At 42.5% G+C, this 21,076-nt stretch overlaps 1 protein-coding gene across 1 annotated transcript; it reads right to left on the reverse strand.

Annotated features, from left to right (window-relative positions):
- Positions 1-302: 302 nt before the first annotated feature.
- wdr81 (WD repeat domain 81) lies at positions 303-20,345 on the reverse strand. Its single transcript, XM_058080419.2, has 12 exons — positions 20,073-20,345; positions 19,105-19,612; positions 13,850-17,370; positions 11,700-11,807; positions 11,415-11,614; positions 10,161-10,342; positions 9,657-9,822; positions 9,187-9,352; positions 6,923-7,735; positions 6,385-6,530; positions 6,053-6,235; positions 303-2,012 (listed from the first exon to the last, which is right to left on the reverse strand). Exons 2-12 carry the CDS (start codon positions 19,464-19,466, stop codon positions 1,686-1,688), a joined length of 6,174 nt encoding a protein of 2,057 aa, XP_057936402.2. The 5' UTR covers positions 19,467-19,612; positions 20,073-20,345; the 3' UTR covers positions 303-1,685.
- Positions 20,346-21,076: the final 731 nt, after the last annotated feature.

Genomic DNA, 21,076 nt, shown 5'->3' on the forward strand with positions numbered 1-21,076 from the left:
TTTCCGAAATAAGACAGTTTTCATTGCCGTTTGTATAAACAAGCTTTTAATGTTTGATGTTGCACGGTTCAATTTCCGAGAAATGACAAGGCAGTGCTCCGTGAATGGAACAAACAGGAACACTTGCCCCCCCCACCACCGCCACCACCCCCATCCATTCGATTAAGTCAGGTTTAACTATTCTGACTAATGTTGTGAATTATAAATTCACCACTACTATGTCGGATGACCAAATCATGGCTGCTGACAAGCTGTTCTGTAAACACGACAGAGGACTTTGTCCAATATGATTCAGCCTGAGTGGAAAACTGGGAATATTCAATAACAACTGCACACACACAAAGCAAATGGAGGGAATTTTTTATTTATCTAAATGATAAACACGGATTACCACAGACCTTTTAAAATGATCAATTGATAAGCTTAAAACATCATTGGTTCAGTTAAACAATGACGAGAAATTATGAAAAAGTTAAAAAACGTGATTGTGAGCTTTGAGCAAATCATTAGAAAAGTATGAAAAAGACACTTTAACCATATAAAGTAAACATACAAATCATGACTAAAGTGGAAAAACCCGGTCCACATTAAAGAGTGCATTTTCTGTACAAGATTTGACCTTTATTAAATATTTTTTATTAAATGTATTTTTCATAGAAATATTGAAGTACAAAACTGTTGATCTTGGCATTGACTGATCTTGATGCTCCGAGTTCAATGTTGCTCAACTTGTCGACAATGTTCAGAAAATGCAAAAAAAAAAACAACAATAAATACAAGAATCTAAATGTGAGCATCAATTTTAGAGGCTGTGCTGAAAACTTTCATTATCAACAAAAATAGAATGAAACTAACACACACACACAAAACGACAAATACTGCATAGTTGAATCAGTGCATTGCACACGGGTGCCTTAATGATAAAAGGGAAATGAAAAATGGCGTTACTGGTTATTTTTGGTGTTGGTTCAGTTTCTCACAAAAGTGAGAACACCCCTCACACTTTCAGCAACTATTATTTATTCTCAAGGGACCCCGAGGTAAATTATAACATGTATTATGGCAGTTTTAAGGAACCCAAACACAAGATAAGTGTCTTTCCCAGGAAGGTGAAGGCGATGGACTCAACCAAATTGAGCACCCGTGGGGCATCCTCAAGTGGGAGGAAAGTGGAGGTGTGCAAGGTGTCTCACATCCACCATCTCCACCAGTGATGTCATTATGGAGGAGTGGTAAAAAGGACTCCAGTAACAACGTGTGCAGTTCTGGTGAATTCCATGCCCAAGAGGATTAAGGCAGCGCAAGATAATGGTGCTCACATTAAATATTGATACAATTTGGACGATACTTGTGTTGCAAGATGTTATATTTTCAGAGAACAGTAAATTGCTATACAAGCTGTACACAGACTACCCCAAGATATCATGAAAGGGTTGCTGAAACGTGAGTTGTGTACTTACTTTTGTGTAATGAGTCTATTCAGAAAGAGACTACATAAAAAGCAGGTCCGTTTTTTCTTTCCTGAGCTAGTTTTCTGGTTTGTTTGAACAGAATAACAGAGCATGTCCAAAAAAATAATTGTTGGACCAATAAATGTCAAAATACTTTAAAATAAAAAGTACAGGTACTGTAAGGTGGTGCTTGTTCAAGTTGGTGCCTCAAAAAGTTACATTGGTCGCTCATAATCAAGCCAACAAGCGAATGGCGCCGTTGTCCGAGCCCAAAAGTAGAAGCCTCTTGGTGGGCAGCACCGCCAAGCTGGCCAGGGTACCCCGAAAGTTCTCAGAGCTCAGCTTGGTACTGCCGACAGGGCTTAGTGAGATGTCCGGCACAGAGTAGATGCCGATCTTGTTGGCCATGGTTCCAGTTACGATCTCGGAGCCGTAAAAGTCGAAGGCATGAATGGGGTCGGATTGTGACTTGTAGTGGCGAAGGGGTTTTTGTTCCAGATCTTTCCACACAGCGAGGGTGTAGTCTGTGGAGGAACTGATGATCAAGTTTCCTTCTGCCGCCTGAAAGGTGAAACATATGACTGAAAGTCTCAGAAATATACAATAGGAAGGATGAACCTACAGTTATAGGACATATTATGCTTTGTCTTGGATCGTGGGCTCCTGTAGAACCGCTTCACACAATAACCTGCACAGAAAGCTTTCTAGATCTACCAGAAGTTGCACCTATTCTAGAAGTATTTCCATGGATTTTCAAAATGATCTATTTTAATTGGTTATAGGACATATTATGCTCATTTTCTCATTATTTGTCTTGGGTCGTGGGCTCCTGTAGAACCTGCACACAGAGCTTTCTATATCTCACAGAATTTGCACCTATTCCAGATGTATTTCCATGGATTTTCAAAATGATTTATTTTAATTGGTTATAGGACATTTCATGCTCATTTTCTCATTTTTTGTCTTGGATCGTGGGCTCCTGTAGAACGGCTTCACACAATAACCTGCACAGAAAGCTTTCTAGATCTCCCAGAATTTGCACCTATTCCAGATGTATTTCCATGGATTTTCAAAATGATCTATTTTAATTGGTTATAGGACATATTATGCTCATTTTCTCATTCTTTGCCTTGGATCGTGGGCTCCTGTAGAACAGCTTCACACAATAACCTGCACAGAAAGCTTTCTAGTTCTCCCAGAATTTGCACCTATTCCAGAAGTATTTCCATGGATTTTCAAAATGATCTATGTTAATTGGTTATAGGACATATTATGCTCATTTTCTCATTCTTTGTCTTGGATCGTGGGCTCCTGTAGAACAGCTTCACACAATAACCTGCACAGAAAGCTTTCTGGATCTCCCAGAATTTGCACCTATTCCAGATGTATTTCCATGGATTTTCAAAATGATCTATTTTAATTGGTTATAGGACATATTATGCTCATTTTCTCATTCTTTTTCTTGGGTCATGGGCTCCTGTAGAACCGCTCCACACAATAACCTGCACAGCAAGCTTTCTAGATCTCCCAGAATTTGCACCTATTCCAGAAGTAATTCCATGGATTTTCAAAATGATCTATTTTAATTGGTTATAGGACATATTATGCTCATTTTCTCATTCTTTTTCTTGGGTCATGGGCTCCTGTAGAACCGCTTCACACAATAACCTGCACAGAAAGCTTTGTAGAATTTGCACCTATTCCAGATGTATTTCCATGGATTTTCAAAATGATCTATTTTAATTAGGCTGCACAGTGGTTGAGTGGTTAGCCCGTAAGCCTCACAGCTAGGAGACCCGAATTCAATTCCACTTTCAGCCATCTCTGTATGGAGTTTGCATGTTCTCCACGTGCATGCGTGTTCAACCCGTACCTGGCCAAGTGTGTTTGCTTTTTTTTGTTTGTTTTTTTGGACAAAACAGCACAGTGGTTAGCATATTTGCCACACAGTCAGGTTACCTGGGTTCAAATTTCCTTTATGTGGAGGTACTCCGGTTTCCTCCCACATTCCAAAAACATGCTAGGTTAATTAGCCGCTCCAAATTAGCCATAGGTATGATTGTGAGTGTGAATGCTTGTTTGTTTATATGTGCCCTGTGATTGGCTGGCTACCAGTCCAGGGTGTGGGCCGCCTTTTGTCTGAAGACCGCTGGGATAGGCTCCAGCACCCCCGCGACCCTTGTGAAGATAAGGGGTAGAAAATGAATGAATGAATCTATTTTAATTTATTCCACCACTCCCACACAGCTTGTACCAAAGCACGCCCATATAAGGAAGTCACCGGCTGTGACATCACAGTGAGCCGGTGTCAGAAAAAACTATACTTCTTTCAGCGCTCACTTCCAAATTTCCAAAACTTTGACATCATTTAACACAAGAATACTACATTCATAGGTCCCCTTTAAGATATATTCTATATGGTATGGTTGGTGCGTCAACGCAAACATGGCGGTGGCGTCATTGTTTGAGCTCCTGCAGGTGGAACCGGGCCTCAGTCAAGGTGGACGGAGTTAGAAATGTTGCCAAATCCTTTCGTAAAAAAAACAATTGCTGTCATTAAAGTAGTGTTACTTGGCTCAGCTTCACATAGCAATGTCGTAGAAAGGAACGCCTACACCTAGCGCTAACTTTTATAAACGTCGAAATAAAATGGCAGCAGTATCGTAAGTGGCGTAGCCTTACCTTGTGGTAGTGGTCTGAGGCGTTGTGAGTGTTACGCTGACGTGACACATCCCGTTGGCTCGTAGGTACCTGATGTGTTATGGTGTGTTTAAGTGCCAAAAACTTGTATTTTAACAGAGGCGTGCTGAATTTTGATATTGACCATCAAGTTCCTACTAATAAAACCACGAATCAACCGTTTCCCAACCACTTTTTTATACCTCATAGTACATATTTTTAGGCCAATTAAGCGAGCTGCATGGGGGAATACTATTACTTAACTCGAAGCAGCCACTCCTAGTCTTGAGTACGAGTAGCACGAGGGTGCCAATGGGAGCCGTTGCGCTCTTTCTAATGAGTAACCCGTGTCTATATTTGCAGAAACTTGGGCCTTTAAAACGGCAGGCACAATCCTTGACCTGGTTTGGGGTTAAATAAAGTTTGCTCATCCTTTTGGTCTGTTGACAACAGATTGGCTGGGTACAACTTTCTACACCCTCCCTTGCATCGCAACACGACCTTTTTCATGTGTCAAAAATAAAAGCAGGTATGGTCACATGACTATCATGAAGCCATACATTTCAGTAACACACACACACTGAGCCAGGCGCGCGCACACATACAGATACACACCAAATCACCTCTTACGCTGCTTAAGGAGTCTCAGACATCATCTTGCTACATGAGCACACAATTCACAATGCAAAAATAAAAAGTAATTGTGTGGCCTTGGTACCGTGTGCATCTTTTCATTGTACATGTGTGTGTTCAAAGAAAAGAGTTGCAAAAACGCACAAATGCTTTCAGCTGTATAATGTTGCCTACAGGAGGATTTTTCTTTGGGATTTCCTATATGCGGCTGCACGGTGCATGAGTGGTTAGCACGCAGGCCTCACAACTAGGAGACCCGTAGTAGGAATATACAGTAGGAAGGGTGAACCTACAGTTATAAGACATATTATGCTCATTTTCTCATTCTGTGTCTTGGGTCGTGGGTTCCTGTAGAACGGCTTCACACAATAACCTGCACAGAAAGCTTTCTAGATCTCCCAGAATTTGCACCCATTCCAGATGTATTTCAATGGATTTTCAAAATGATCTATTTTGATTAGGCAGCACGGTGGTGAGTGGTTAGCGCGCAGGCCTCACAGTGAGGAGACCCAAGTAGGTCATGTGGGGTGTTGGAGAGGAATCATAACAGCCAATGAAAAAGCACCAGCCCCTCAATTTTCAGACTCCATACTGTGTAGAACTTGTACAACAACAGAGTGCACAATAACGGTGGTTCCCAAAGTGCAGTATGTCAATCGCCATCAGGGGGCGGGGGGATACGGGAATAAAAATGAAAAACAATTGGTGCCTAAAACTCAAAATTACGAGTGCACCTGAACGCCTCAAAGTGCGAGGAGACCGCAAATTCTAAATGATTAGTTTGTGCATTAGAAGTGTTTCATTGGGCTGCACGGTGTTCAAGTGGTTAACATGCAGACCACACCGGGAGACACCGGGCCATCTCTGTGTGGAGTTTGCATGTTCTCCCCGTGCATGCGTGGGTTTTCTCCAGGTACTCCGGTTTCCTCCCACATTCCAAAAACATGCTAGGTTAATTGGTGACTCCAAATTGTCCATAGGTATGAATGTGAGTGTGAATGGTTGTTTGTCTATATGTGCCCTGTGGCCGCCTCTCGCCTGAAGACAGCTGGGATAGGCTCCAGCACCCCCGCGACCCTCATGAGGATAAGCGGTAGAAAATGAATGAATGAATGAATTTCCTACATGCAGCAGATTGGTTGTCCATTCCCTTAAACATCAGTCAAACTTGCTTTGAGGTAATACATTAATTATATACTGTATAATGGGGTGTCCGGATAAAATATTAGAATATGATGAAAGTCACAGGCCCACATGCACACACGCACACACATATATATCCACAATACCTTCATTTGTAGGATATCTCCTTCGTGAGCAGGCCAGCCCCTCAGAACCAGGCCTGTGCGTGCATCTAGGAGAACAATGAAGCCAGACGAGAAACCCGCCGCAACTGTACGTCCTGTCGGACTAACAGCCAAATATCGGATGAGCCCGGCGCTTATGTTGTTGTACACCAGACGAAATTCATGCTGGTGGGGAGAGAAATTGAAAATTTGTCACTGTCGAGTGTGTAGTCACCGTTTTGTGTAATACAGTGGAGTAAATGGCTAAAAATATAATAGCGAAAATATGAGAATGCAGGTTTCCAGGTGATGCATTTCCTAAGATAATGTAATACCTGCAGTCCTGGTTTACGAGGATCAATGAAGCGGAGAACGGAATCTGCACTTCCAAACACGACGCTGCAGTGTGGCGCAGGCATTGTAGTGACAGCTGTAATTGGATTCTTCCCATCCACTGCTTCATACGAGCGGATCTGTCTCCCTGGAACGCAAGAAAGCAGCTATTATGGTTTCGTACATTAACGAGGCTATGCATGTTCTTATCACACAGAATATGAGATACAGGAAAGAAATTCTGCCTTTGCAAAGAGAAGAATGCACACTTTTAATCCATCAATTTATGCAACATGTTTATAATTGTGGTTGCCAATTAACCTAGCATGTTTTTGGAATGTGGGAGGAAACCGAAGTAGCTGGAGAAAACATGGAGAACATGCAAACTCCACACAGCATGTTTATTATTATGGGTGCTAACCAAGTCAGTATGATGCAAACCAAAACTGCAATAAACCTATCGTTAAACTACGTACTCTCTGACAATGAGCATTTAGCATAATACGCTATTGGATTACCTCAAGGTATGAAACCCCTTACCAGTAAACTGGTCCCACAGGTGCACAGTTCCATCACAGCTGATCACCTCTTGCGAAGCTTCCAGCTGACCAACATAGAAGACTGACTTGCGGTGGTCGTTATATGTTAGCCTCGGCTCCACTTCCTGTGTCCCGTCGCCACGGTTGTAGAGGGGCCAAAGCTTGACGGTTTTATCTTTACCCCCGGAGAGAAAATAATCCTCGCCCGCCAGCGGTGCCAAACACTTTGTAGCGCCGGAGTGACCCAGAAAGCTCTGAAGACGAATCTGGTGGAAGTGGAAATGAGGATCCTGCTGGTTGAGACCGATTTCGTACTGCCAGTAGGCCAGCCAGTTGCCCTGCAAGGAACGACCACTGCGAGCCAGTTCCTGCTTAAGAGCGCTGTCCTCCGGAGGGGGTCCAGTTACCCACGATGAAGAGAAGGGTGCTGTAGTGATGGATGAAGTGGTGATGGCAGAGGCAGTGGTGTTAATGGGCGTGATATGGTTGGAGCATCCCCAGGAGCTAGCCAACCCCATGTTAGGACTGCTACTATAATAAGATTCCCTTGACACTTGAATACGGTTTCCTACCAGGTGGCTTCCAAAGGTTCCTGACTCTGGGAGTGGGTCTCCCAGTGGGGTTGAGCTAATTGAAGGTGAGGGGAAGGGGCTGCACCCCGAGGGCCTGCTAAAACTAGAGGAGGATGGAGGCAAGTCCATTCTTGAAACGGCATTTGCTTCTGGCAAGGCCTGACTGACGCTCTGATGGTATGAAGACGCCAACTGCCAGACCAGTTCATGGTTGGGTACCAGTTTCCGGATTGCCACATCACCTACAGAAACACAAATATACACCAATTACACTTTTGAATGAGTTTCCATTGTAAAGGGTCCCAAAGTATTCAGCTCAAACCATGGAGCAAGACAAAATGCCACCCGATGATTCATCGACAAATTTCTACAACAAATTAACTGAATAAAAATACAACAAAAAGCACAATAAGAAATTAAACATTGTGCATGACAACAAGAGGGAAAATTACTCCATATGTGGCTTTTCTTGGTTTTGGTTTACTTCCTGTCACACATGGAAAGATGAAGCTGACAGACACTCTTTGTTGCCAACGCCATAGTAAGAAAAGTGGCTATGCTAGATGATGCCATTGGCTAATTTGCATATTATTTGTATAGGATGTATAACGCTGTAAGAAAAAAACATAACCTTGCAAAAAAGGTGAAAAAAGTGAGTAAAAACACCTTAATTATGTTAAGAACTACAAATAACCTTGATTCTTGGTTTGGTAATTTAAAGGGATAGTTTGTAATTCGGGCTGCACGGTGCACAAGTGGTTAGCGCGTAGACCGCAAAGCTAGGAGACCACAGTTCAATTCCACCCTCTGCCATCTCTGTGTGGAGTTTGCATGTTCTTGCATGTGTGGGTTTTCTCCGGGTACTCCGGTTTCCTCCCACATTCCAGAAACATGCTAATTGTCCATAGGTATGCTATGGACTTATCCTGCTTATTTATGCTTATCCTCACGAGGGTCGCAGGGGTGCTAGAGCCTATCCCAGCTGGGCGAGAGGCGGGGTACACCCTGGACTGGTGGCCAGCCAATCACAGGGCACATATAGACAAACAACCATTCACACTCACATTCATACGTATGGATAATTTGGAGTCGCCAATTAACCTAGCATGTTTTTGGAATGTGGGAGGAAACCGGAGTACACGGAGAAAACCCACGCATGCACGGGGAGAGCATGCAAACTCCACACAGAGATGGCCGACGGTGGAATTGAACTCGGGTCGCGCTAACCACTCGTCCACCGTGCAGCCTAATTGAAATAGATCATTTTGAAAATCCATGGAAATACATCTGGAATAGGTGCAAATTCTGGGAGATCTAGAAAGCTTTCTGTGCAGGTTATTGTGTGAAGCCGTTCTACAGGAGCCCACGACCCAAGACAAAGAATGAGAAAATGAGCATAATATGTCTTATAACTGTAGGTTCATCCTTCCTACTGTATATTTCTGGGACTTTCAGTCATTTGCCATGTAACCTTGACCAGCTAATAAATATTACAAATTATGACTGAAATTTGATTTCACTGATCCATCTTGCCTCTACACCCAACCTGGACCGGACTGACTGATCTAAACTGAACTGGCGTTGTTGTATCCGTTTAGCTTAGATCTATAAACCAAACACATTCCAGACCTATGCTGGTGTGGACAAGGCTCAACTGTTTGATATATTTGACTAAAGATTCGGTGTTGCTTACCAATGAGGCAGTAAAACGGGATGTAGGAGGCATGCGCCATCTCTGTGCTGAATACACTCTGCAGCTCCTCCAAGACGACCAATTCATACGTCTCACTGGAGTCTTCAGGCGTCCTAACGTCCACCACCGTCACCTCCCCTACAACTCTGCGGGGTGCACTTTCAATCTACAGTGTAGAAGAATCAGTCAGAACTTATTACTTAAGGAAATTATTATTATAAGGGCAAACATTTCTAATCTGGATCAACTATTTCGCACCATAACCTCAAAAGTGCATAGTCTCCCTCTTTCTTCTTCCTCGTCAGTCAGGCTGTTCTATTCCAAGTTGTTTCTATTTTTATCCATGTTTTCATCTGCCTTTATTGCCTCTTTTGTTTCTCATAAAGCTTGACGTGACGGGCTTATCTGCTGTTCTAGAAATAAACTTAACACGATGCTTGTCAGTCTGTGTGAGTTACATGCTCCGGTACCTGAGGCTGCAGACAATGTAGCAGGGAGAAAACAGCAAAGAACCGGCGTAGCGTGTCTGCCATATGCTGCTGCACCATCTCCCTCCCGATGCGAAGGCAGATGAGAGCCATCAGGCGAAGTGTCTTAAGACACACCACGGTGCGAGTCTGCCCCCCGCTGGGGAACCTGGGTGTAGCAAAACATGAGACTGAGACATACAAACTATTTGGCTGTAGTAGTGCTGAAGTACAGTGGAACCTCTAAAGTCCAATGCCCCATGTAGTCTCGTATTAGCAGTGCCAACGCCTTAGCATAAGGATATTTTATTAGAGCGAGCAACTTTTACAAAACCATGAAAAGGCCAATAAGGGGTCACAAGAGAAGAAGAAAAGAAGACACACAGGACGTTAAAGTAAGATGCCTTGCATTAAAAAGTGTTGGAATCAAAAACCAGCATTAGAGATTCCACTGTGATGTTCATGACACCATTACAGCATGCTGTTACACAGTAATGTGCTTCTTACCCCATGCGGGGGTTGGTAAGCAGGTCAAGAAGTGGCAGAAGCACATCCTGGTTAATTTTCATCAGCATATCCATGAGCGTGGTGTCAGAAAGAAAGACAATGATCTTCTGTGTGAGTGCAACAGCACCCAGCAGGCTGGCCTCCTTACGCGTGTTGAGACGCTGCGAAGAAGGTGGAGACACCTGCAGACATATTGGAAGCCCATATGACCATTACAATTGTTACACAGTTACAGGAAGTGAACAAATGTAACAGTTACTGGTTGTAAACGTAGCAGATGGAGGGGTAGGATTTAATAAGCTTTGCTTCTTCGTTATGATGTGCTTTATATATCACTATGTTGACAGTTACTATGGTACCCATTATGTCATTATATGGTCATATCACCTCGTACTTCGGTACAAGGTACATTATTTAAAAAAAAAAACCTTAAACTGTATTATGGAAAGCAGGAAGTGAACAAATGTAACAGTTACTGATTGTAAAAGTAAACTGTATTATGGAAAGCAGGAAGTGAACAAATGTAACAGTTACTGATTGTAAAAGTAACAGATGGAGGGGTAGGATTTAATAAGCTTTGCTTCTTTGGTATGATGTGCTTTATATATCACTATATTGACAGTTACTATGGTACCCATTATGTCATTATGTGGTCATATCACCTCGTACTTCAGTACAAGGTACATTATTTTAAAAAAACAACAACCTTAAACTGTATTTACTGATTGTAAAAGTAAACTGTATTATGGAAAGCAGGAAGTGAACAAATGTAACAGTTACTGATTGTAAAAGTAGCAGATGGAGGGGTAGGATTTAATAAGCTTTGCTTCTTCCTACTCCTTTTGGACATGTGGAACTGTGAACTGATTATGTGATGCATTCAATTGTAATCTGATGCATGTTCAAATGAAATAAAACCATTACCATTACACATGGGGTTTCATGTGCTTGTCAGTGAGTATTCTTACTAAAGATTGACCGATAAATCGGCCGGCCGATGTATCGGGCCGATATTTGCGTTCTTTGCTTGAATCAGTATATATTATATGGTCTCAAGTTTAATATTTGTTTAAACTTGAGACCTGTAATATTTGTTATCATTGTCATTTTTTCATGTAAATTGAGGGAGCAAAAGCAGTATCGGCCACAAATATCGGCCCAAGCAAAATTGGCCAACGGCTAAGGCTGATGGAAAAAAATCGGTATCGGCGCCAAAAAAAAAAAAAACCATATCGGTCGATCCCTAATTCTTACCAGGTATCCTATATAGGGCAGGTACTGATACGTGAGCACAGGTTCTCCGTACAGCTGAGCAATGTAAATGAGACAGTCCAACACGGGTTCGGCTGTGTCATCGCCAACCACGGGTCTCTTTTCATACACGCTGCCCATTCCCACGCTCTCCGGATTGGTCTCTTCAAGTCTGGGAGTTACAAACTGGTGACTCTCAGGGTCTTGGGGTAGAAGGTGACAAGAGTGAGAGTACTGGGACACATTTAAAGATATTGCAATTCCATAAAACATTTAATATCTACGTACCGATGTAGCAATTTGTGAGTAATCGAAGCAAGTTTCTGGCCACGCATCGAGACGTCACTGTTGGTCCAAGTTTGGCTGAGAGCCAACGGACTGTTTTGCAGACTGTTTCTGTGAATGGAATGTTTTTTGTTTTTAAAAGTCTAAACCCTCCTCTTGTGTTAGGGTCGGCACCGACCCGTTTTACATTTTAATGCATAAAAAAACACATAACATTTGTTTATTTATTAAGGCTTTTTGACTTTGTCAGGAAACTGTATTTCAACAAAATAAAAACAAAAAAATTTTTTTTTACCACATTTTAAAATGGTCTGGTTGAAATTATGACCACTGTATTGTTAGGGTCGGTTTCAACTTATAATAATATGACTATAAAGCAATATTTCGAGCCACAACTGAAATCATAAGTGTACAATTAGCCAACACAATGACCACCATTGGACAACCAGCTCCTTTTCTCATCATGTAAGCTTCAGGGGATTCTCATTTTGACGGCTTTTCCCGTATACATGTGAGGTGAATTCACTCATTTGACTGACTGAATTCACATTTACAATTTGGATCATGGAAAGAATGGCAAGACGTACAGTGAACCAAGATCTGGACCTGTTCTGCTTTTTGATTTCAGTTTATACTAAAGTTCTGTTGCTGAAAACAATAACTTTTTCTACCTTTTCTTCACATTAATATATATGGGTCAAAATTGACCCGAACACCATAGATGTTTCTTTAGTGATTAATACTAAAATGAGAAAATAAATAAAACTAATTGATTTAAGAGATATGTTCTATAACCCTCAGTAATAGCCAGGTAACAAAAGAACCTTCAATTTATTAATATGATTCATTTTACCATGTGTATATTTTGGATATCTTGTACAGTAAAATCTCGTTATATCGATATCGGTTATAACGAATTACTGCTTATTACGATACTATTTTCATTTCCCGGCAAATTTCTAGTCTTTTATGATATAATTAGTTCCGTTAGTACGATACCCGGTTATTATGATAATCCGGTTACTACGATGCCCTTTTCATCCCCCGCCAGCCAATTTGGTCTGCTTATATCGATACAAAAGCAGCTTAAATCAATCTTTGCTTAAGGATTTCAATACCAAAAAAGAACACAGAGCGCAGCACACACACCGATTCCCGCACTTCCTGGTTCACAGGTCATGCTCAACCCGCCCCACATAGCTGGCCAAACACATGCCTGCAACAGAAGAACCAACTGACATAGCATACACACCTATTCCAATGAAGACACAAGCGTACAAATACATGTATTTAATTGTGTTGTATTCAGATATCTTTTTATCGCTTGCAATAATCACTGTTTTTCATATGTACATGCTGGCATTCGTGGTTTCTGTTGCAGGCATGTGTTTGGCCAGCTATGTGGGGCGGGTTGAGCATGACCTGTGAACCAGGAAGTGCGGGAATCGGTGTGTGTGCTGTGCTCTGGTGGTGGAAGTGTGAAAAATAAATTTGACTGGAAGCAGCCGTTCGCCGTGTTCTTTTTTGGTATTGAAATCCTTCAGCAAAGATTTAAGGTGCTCGACATTGTTCTGTACTATAGAACAATGTATATACTATAGAACAATGTCGAGTGCATTATTGCCCACTTTTAATGCAGTTCGGCGCAGGATCGGATATATGGATAGTCCGGCTATATCGGTATTTTTTCCGACTCCCGAGAATATCGATATAACGAGACTTTACTGTATATATCTTGTATATATCTTGTTAAATTGTCTTTTTTACTCTACTTTTATATACTTTTTTCAAACTTGACTACTGCACTGAAAGGAGAAGCTCTCCAATCTCGTTGTACATCTTGTATAATGACAATAAAGGCCATTCCATTCCATTTTTGAAAATTTAAATTGATTGGTATAGTGCAAAAAAAGGCCTAAATGCCCACACCAAAAGTATTAAAACCAACATTTTCACGGATGAGGAAGCCTAAGAAGGTAACCAAGACATGAGAAGCAAATTTGATGGTAACTTATTGTTTTTAGTGTATTTTATAGCTGATTTAATACACGGGTCAAAACCGACCCATTAACCCAAGAGATGATATCAGAAAGCTAACACAAGAGGAAGGTTAATAGAAATAATGTTGAAACAAAAGAAGCCCAAACGCTCACCTAAGATAATTTTTTGTTCCTTCTCCTGCCAATCCTCCGACGGCCCATGGTCTGCCTCTTCCTCCTGGTCTTCCATAATACCTTTCTCTGTCTCCTCCAGCCCCATTCTGTTCACAAACTCGTTCTCCAGAGTGGTAACAGTAGCCCCTGAATCTTCAGTGCAACCAGAGAAAGGCAGCTCCAACTTGGGGGTGGAAGGGTCGTCTGCACCCAGTTTATAATCATTAGCTTCAGTCATCTCCTCATCATCCACCTCTCCTCCGTCTTCTCCCTCGCTGGTTTGTTTCAGATCCTGGGTGCTGTCGGCCGATTTGAGACTGGCTCGATCTCTCATGGAGTCACCATCGCCTAACGAGAGTTCGCTTGTGCTGCTTTTGTCGCTAAGCTTTCCCACGCTCAGAGACTCTTGGTCTTGGTCCTTTGCCGCAGAGTTCTGTCCCGGCTGTTTTCCACCGTCACCTGTTGTGCCGTTGTTAATGTAGAACTCGTTCTGAAAGTCCTCCGACTCTGACAGAAACACCTGATCGTTGAGACTGATGCCTGAGGAGTAGTCAACCAACCCGGTGTCTCCCACCGCTCCGACGCTACTACCCCCATTGCCGCCAACCATGTTCCCGCTGACTGACCCGGATGAAGACCGCACATCACCAGCCTGAAATCCCTCTTCTTCCTCTTCTCCTAGGTTACAAGTTCCACTACGCATCTCTTTACAAACTTCCCCAGCGGAACCAGAGGAACAGCTTTCGGAGCCGGTCAGGACCTGCAGCACATGGGGGAGCAAGTTGGAGAGAAAGGCCTGCAAGCCGAGCCTCATGATGAGCTGCAGAACAAAACAGTCCGTGTAAAGATAGAAACGTCCCCGCAGGCAGCGAGGGTTCTCGTAGACGTTGACCAGCGGCTTCAAAAGAAACTTGTTTGCATTTCTGGGTCCGAGGACTCTTGAGATTGGCTCAAACAAGTACCAAGCGGCATAGACAGCGGTGGACTCCTCGAGCATAATGGCCAGGATGAAGGGTAAGAGAATCTCCAGGCCCTCAGGTGTGATGTTGGCTCCTAGAAGTGCTTCTAACTGCTGCCACAAGTGCAAGACTACGTCTCTTCCTTGAAGGCTACACACGGTCTCCATCTTGTCATGGAATGAAACAATAAAGCGATGAAGTGCAGCAAAATATGAAGGAAAAGGAAACGGGGTGATGAAAGTGTTCAGTAAGTGGGTCGGATTTGGAGGAGGAAGTCCATCACAGATGGGATCGTAAATGAAAAGAAGCGGACGTGGACAATGACTCACTTTTCCAAGCTCGATTTCGGAATGCTTGTCTATTAGTAGCAGTTTCTGGAGAGCGTGATGTAAAGGAAGCGGGACATCACGGAGACCAAAGGAGCACATCTTTATAACGGCACCGAAACGTTGTCTGAGAGGGGCACCTGGTTTTACCCCTCGTACTTTTGAGGAGTAAAATATCTCAGCGATGAGTACGCCAAGAGCTTGCATATCTCTTTGGAAAAGCTGCGTGAGAGACGGTGGCGTTTCGATCGACCCAGCTTCACTTGCTTCAGGTGACTGCGACACTTTGGCGTGCAAACTCCTCACCAGGAAGTTGTTTAACTTTTCCAGCTCTTCCAAAGGTTGCAGCGGGTTGAAACCCTCGGGGAGAATAATCTTGATATCCTCAGCATTGGTGGTGGCACTTCCGTCCCCGTGCTTTTTATTCACCGGTCCACCTCTTTGGAGCATGACACTACGTAAACCAGGGACCAAACTGCTTGTGACATCACCAGTGAAGGACGTAGGCGACTGAGATATAAGTGCAGTGTCTCCCATTTTCCCTCCTGATGTAATACTTGACAACGGACCAGAAGATGCAGCAGTGGACGATCCGGTGGACATTAATGAATCCAGAGCTTCTGTACCTTGTTCAAGTTCTTCATCTCTGTCCACCATGGTCCAGCCACTGGATTCACAACCCGTGGACTCCGGCACCACCACAGAGTCAGACGCTGTGTTGATTTGTGGGATGTGTAGAGAAGGCACGTTAAGAGCGGCAAGGCCAAGAAAAGGCGGTTCGGCTGAGGCGTACTGAGAAGCAGATAAGCGAGGCGGGTGGGGCTGGTCAAATAACTGGACTACACCGTAAGTGGTCAGATTGGTGTGGTTGTCCACTAGGTGCAAGCACACATTCTTGGCTTTGACTGCTTCTTTACCTGAAAGCTTGTAGCCAAAAGTGAGGTCTATCCAATGATGCAGGTTTTGGGACACCTCCCTGCTTTCTAGGAGGCGTCGATGCACTTCGATAAAAACCTCACAGGACTTGCACCAGGAAGGCACGTCTAGGTCTGGCATGTCGGGATGTATGGAGCGGAAAATAGAAGGGTCTGTGTAGAACTCAGGGATGCACTCATCGGGGGTCCAACTCTGCATGCGCTCCATATTGGAAGGGTACTCATTAGGCTCCCATTGGGACCTCACGTGGCTGCACAGTACCGATTTAGGTGTCTGTCGAGCTTTGTAGACATAGTACGTAATGTCGGAGAGCACATCTGATATGTGATGAGGTACGTGAAGGTGGTCCGACTGGCCGGCCCCACTCGCACTGACAGATCCACTGAGGTCCCCTCCTACACCGACTCCTGCTATACCATTTCCCACTGCGGCCGCCAAAGCCTCTTTGGTCATCTCATAAGTGAAGTCAAGTTGCTTATCCCCCTTGTTGAGCCTGAACTTGGACCTTCTGAGATCTCGGAATTTTCCAAATGGCACGGTAAAATCCACAACCCACGGTAGGACCGGGTGATAATTTGGGTCTCCCTCTCGCCGCCCCGCTAACTTGTTGAGTTCCATCAAGTAGCTATAGTTACTGACCCGCCCATGAACCCAGTCAAGAACTAAAGTCTTGAGCTCATCAAAGCAGTCCTTGCAAAGCATTTGGTTCTGGCTTGAACAGGCGTTGCCGCTCGTCGTGGCACTTTTTGGCAACTGCTTCCCAGTGATGTCATTGCTGGGAGGCACATCAGCTCCCAGTTCCTCAAAATGGGCGAGGTTGAGTTTAAGACGGCTGCAGAGCTTCTCGTCAACTGCAACATCCAGCAAAGAGAGATCCCCGCAGGGCAATCCGGCAGTGTGACACGCCTGCATCGCTGTTAGCAACTGATAGAGAATGAACAACACTTTAGCATGACTGTTGGCTAGCTTGGCTGGGCTGAAGGAGACAATGTCATAAAGTGAATACTGAGTGTAAGGTAGAATCACGTAAAGCATCTCTGATGTCTCCAGCAGACACTCTGCAGATAGCACATTGGGACACACGGAGTGAGGCTTTGAAGAAGTGGACGGCAAGAAGTTTTCTCTCTCCTTCTCTCTGGCTGGAGAGAGGGACGGTGACATTTTGTCACATGCGATGAAGGTGGAGTTGAAGAGCTTCTGCAGGGCATGCCGCACTGCGTCCACAGCTGCAATGTGCATCTGCTCAGTGGTTCTGGCGTAGGGTTGGACATGTTTGGAATAGGCTTCACGCCACAAATTCCTAGAGGATAAAAAAAACAAATATGTCACAGTACAATTACAACACAAAAACGGTTAGCTTTATCACTCAAATGCTAGCCACAATATCAGATCCAATTCAAGAAAAATCCTATGCATGGTCATGACCACCATAAATTAGACTGCACTACCCTCCCTTTAAAAAAATGAAGCATAATTTGTAATGTTTTTTGCTAAACAATGTTAAAGGTTTCAAAAAAATTTGTCAATAATATCTATTATCATCGATAATAAAATTTTAATCAAACATAAAATTAAAAAAAAAACACAAACTATATTAGGAAAGCAGGAAGTGAACAAATGTAAGAGTTACTGATTGTAAAAGTACCAGAAAGAGGGGTAGGACTTAATTCAAGAAAAACCCTATGCATGGTCATGACCACCATAAATTAGACTGCAATAAATACAACACTATCCTCCCATTAAAAAAATGAAGTATTATTGTAATGTTCTTTTGCTAAACGATGTTAAAGGTCTCAAAAAATGTTGTCAATAATATCTATTATCATCAATAATAAAATTTAAATGAAAAAAAAAAACTTTATTAGGAAAGCAGGAAGTGAACAAATGTAACATTTACTGATTGTAAAAGTACCAGATGGAGGGGTAGGATTTAATAAGCTTTGATTCTTCCTACTCCTTTTGGACATGTGGAACTGTGAACTGATTGTGTGATGCATTCAATTGTAATCTGATGCATGTTCAAATGAAATAAAACCATTACCATTAATTTGTAAAACAATAATTATTCTGTAAAATTTGTTATCGTGACAGGCCTACCACTCATCCATGAAAGAAATAGGCCAATACCAATACTGATCAGTAGGTCTGTTACAATACTCAAATCAATTTATCACATGATAAATAAAAAAAAAAACAAAGTTCATAATTTTGCCAGCCTCAATAAATTGAAATGTTAAATAAATTGAAATTTTCTGATATGTTGCAGATTTTCTTGTTTGGTTCATATTGATTTGCTCCATATTTGGCCTGGGTTCCCAAAGTGGGGTACGCGTACCCCCATAGGTCCGCCAATTGCCATGGGTGTACGTTAATAAAAATTTGATTTGACATTCTCAATTACGAGTGCACCTAATCACCTCATGCCGCAAGGATATATAGCATGAAATTGCCCATTGCTCTGTGTACATTATGTGAACAAATAACCCATCTTGATAATACTTTATTCACATAAATAGTTTTTATTTATACTAGTTTCAATACCCGCACAGCACAGCAGTGAAAACCTGCCGCTGTGAGTGCGGCTTTATCATTGGTCATATGTATTTTTGCATTTCATATACTGCTTTATTGATTGTTGTTGATTTCCCATTCAATTTGCTGTTAAATTAATATACACTCTCAAATCAGTTTGTTCAATAATTCAAGTTAAGTAAGATAAAAAAGGTTTATGTTTTGTAAGTGTGCATGAGAAGGGGGTACATGGCTTCTGGTCAAATGTCTGAGGGGGTAAATGTCTGTAAAAAGGTTGACCTAAGCGATTACTCGATGGAAACAACAAGCTTAGGTTATTCAACTTATAAATAAGCATGAGTTGCTGCCCTGTCAAAAACAGTGACAAACCACAGACTCTGACGCAATTGCCCAAATGATACTTCCCTATCATTTTGAAACTGCTACAGGAACCTTCTCAAGACTGTAGAAACTATGTTAACATAAACTGTGACAATTTGAAATCATTAGGAGTGTTCAATACCTGACATTATGCTGCGATACGAGCTGCATGGTGCCCACGTAGGAGTCCTTTGTTGATGTGTCACTTGGTTGAAGACACGGGTCTCTGACCAGTCTGTAGCTCAGCTTGCTTTTTCTCAGACCCTGTATGCACACTCGTGTCCAGCCTGGGGGCAATTTAGCCTGGGAACACTGAAGGTATGTCCAAATTTCCGACTCGCTGATGCTGTCCAAATGGGCAAAGCGCATGAGTTTTCTCTCCCTCAAAGCCGTCAACCAGCGCGTGGGCACCAAAGCAACAAGCTCTTGGGGACGAGGCCCGGAGCTCAGCTGCCTTCGGTCGATGACCAAGTCTTTTTCCACTTCACGCACGAGCCAATCCATTGTGAGCCTCTGCAGGAATCCAACTCGCTCAGAGATGTAACGTGTCTGGCTGCATTCACCTTATCGCCAACCGGAATTGGCTTTCACACAAAGGGAGGGGGTATCCTTAACCACAAGAGAAGATTTAATTGCTTCTCACTCATATCCTGAGAGGACAGAAGAACACATGACAGGATGTCATGCAGTACAAGAGGCATGTCAGCACATGATTGCCTACTGAAAGCTAACAGCATTAGTTGAATGAATAGCACTGGCTAAAGTTAGTTTCATAACTTATTCAGCTGGAAGCTAAATCTTACACATATAGCAATTAAATAACTGACTTCATTTCATCATTGGAGTATAGCAACATCTATTGTAGATGTTTATTAGTGCTAGATATAATAGCAAAATGAAATTAAGTAAAAGATTGGGACGTGCAGTATATGAAGCTACTATTTTTTTAGGTATTAGCAAGGAAACATGAACGTCACTTTTACGTCATTTAGCTAAAATCAACATAGAGTCGACTCCATCCCCCAAAATTGGTAATCAAGTCCCATATATTAAATGCACTCATTTAATAATCACAAACAAACAACAAGCCACAATTAATGCTTCACTCACCTTGGCTAACTTGCAGCACTTGACAGCTAGCCGAAGGAGCTAGCTATGCTAAGAGCAGAAGAGTCGCGCGGTCTTTCATTGTAAGTTTCAAGGATATTTTAAGTTCGGTAAAATAAGGACACAATGGCAACATGTGTCCAATCCATCTGCGATGCGTGTCAGCGGGCAGACGGCAGCCAGTTCGAAGGTTGTGGTGTTTGACTCTGCACGAATTCAGCAGCCATGTTTGAGAAGCGGCAACTCACGTGACACAACACCAAGACCCATCTTGTCATGATACTCACGTGACCCGGAAGAAGCGATAGGAAAGCGAATACTCACATGTCAACAAATGATTAACAGTTTATTGCTAAATCGTGATTTTTTTTGGTATGAAACAATACTTCCTACAGTTGTACTACATAATCGTAGATGCAATATTCCGAAAGTGATGCCTTTTGCGGGGTTGTTAGTGCACTAGTAATCTTTCTTTATTGATCTGTGAATCTTGACTCGAAATAACAAAAAAGCAGTAAAGTGACATTTCTGCAAATAAAAAAGACATTGTATGTGGGTATTCTGAGAATCAGGTTAGAACTTTTTAATTTTTTACATTTTTAAGGGCTTAAAACTTGAGAACTTTTCCAATGTTTGGTCATTTCCGACGACACAGGAACGCATCATTTCACATCCACTACTGTGATGTAGTAAACCTAACATCCACAGGGTGGCCTTGGCAACCTGAACCAGTCAAGTTGTGATTTTTTGCCATTCATTTGTATATCTAGGGAATTTTTCATTCATATGTTTTAACTTTTGATTCGTTTTGATTCGTTGATTTTGAACTTTTTCCAGAATATGACAATGTAAATCAATGCCGTCGTTATGTGGTCATTGACATTCATGGAAGTGAAGTATCATCCCAGATTTCAGCATCATGAAGTGAAAGCTATGGATAATGTATGACCCCCCCCCTCCAAATAGAATCCATTCCCTTCCCGTCATTATGTCATTAGGACATGTTG

Source organism: Doryrhamphus excisus, linkage group LG8 (assembly GCF_037039965.1).
Source record: "Doryrhamphus excisus strain RoL-2023G ecotype Guam linkage group LG8, RoL_Dexc_Guam_v1.1, whole genome shotgun sequence".
NCBI lineage: Eukaryota > Metazoa > Chordata > Actinopteri > Syngnathiformes > Syngnathidae > Doryrhamphus > Doryrhamphus excisus.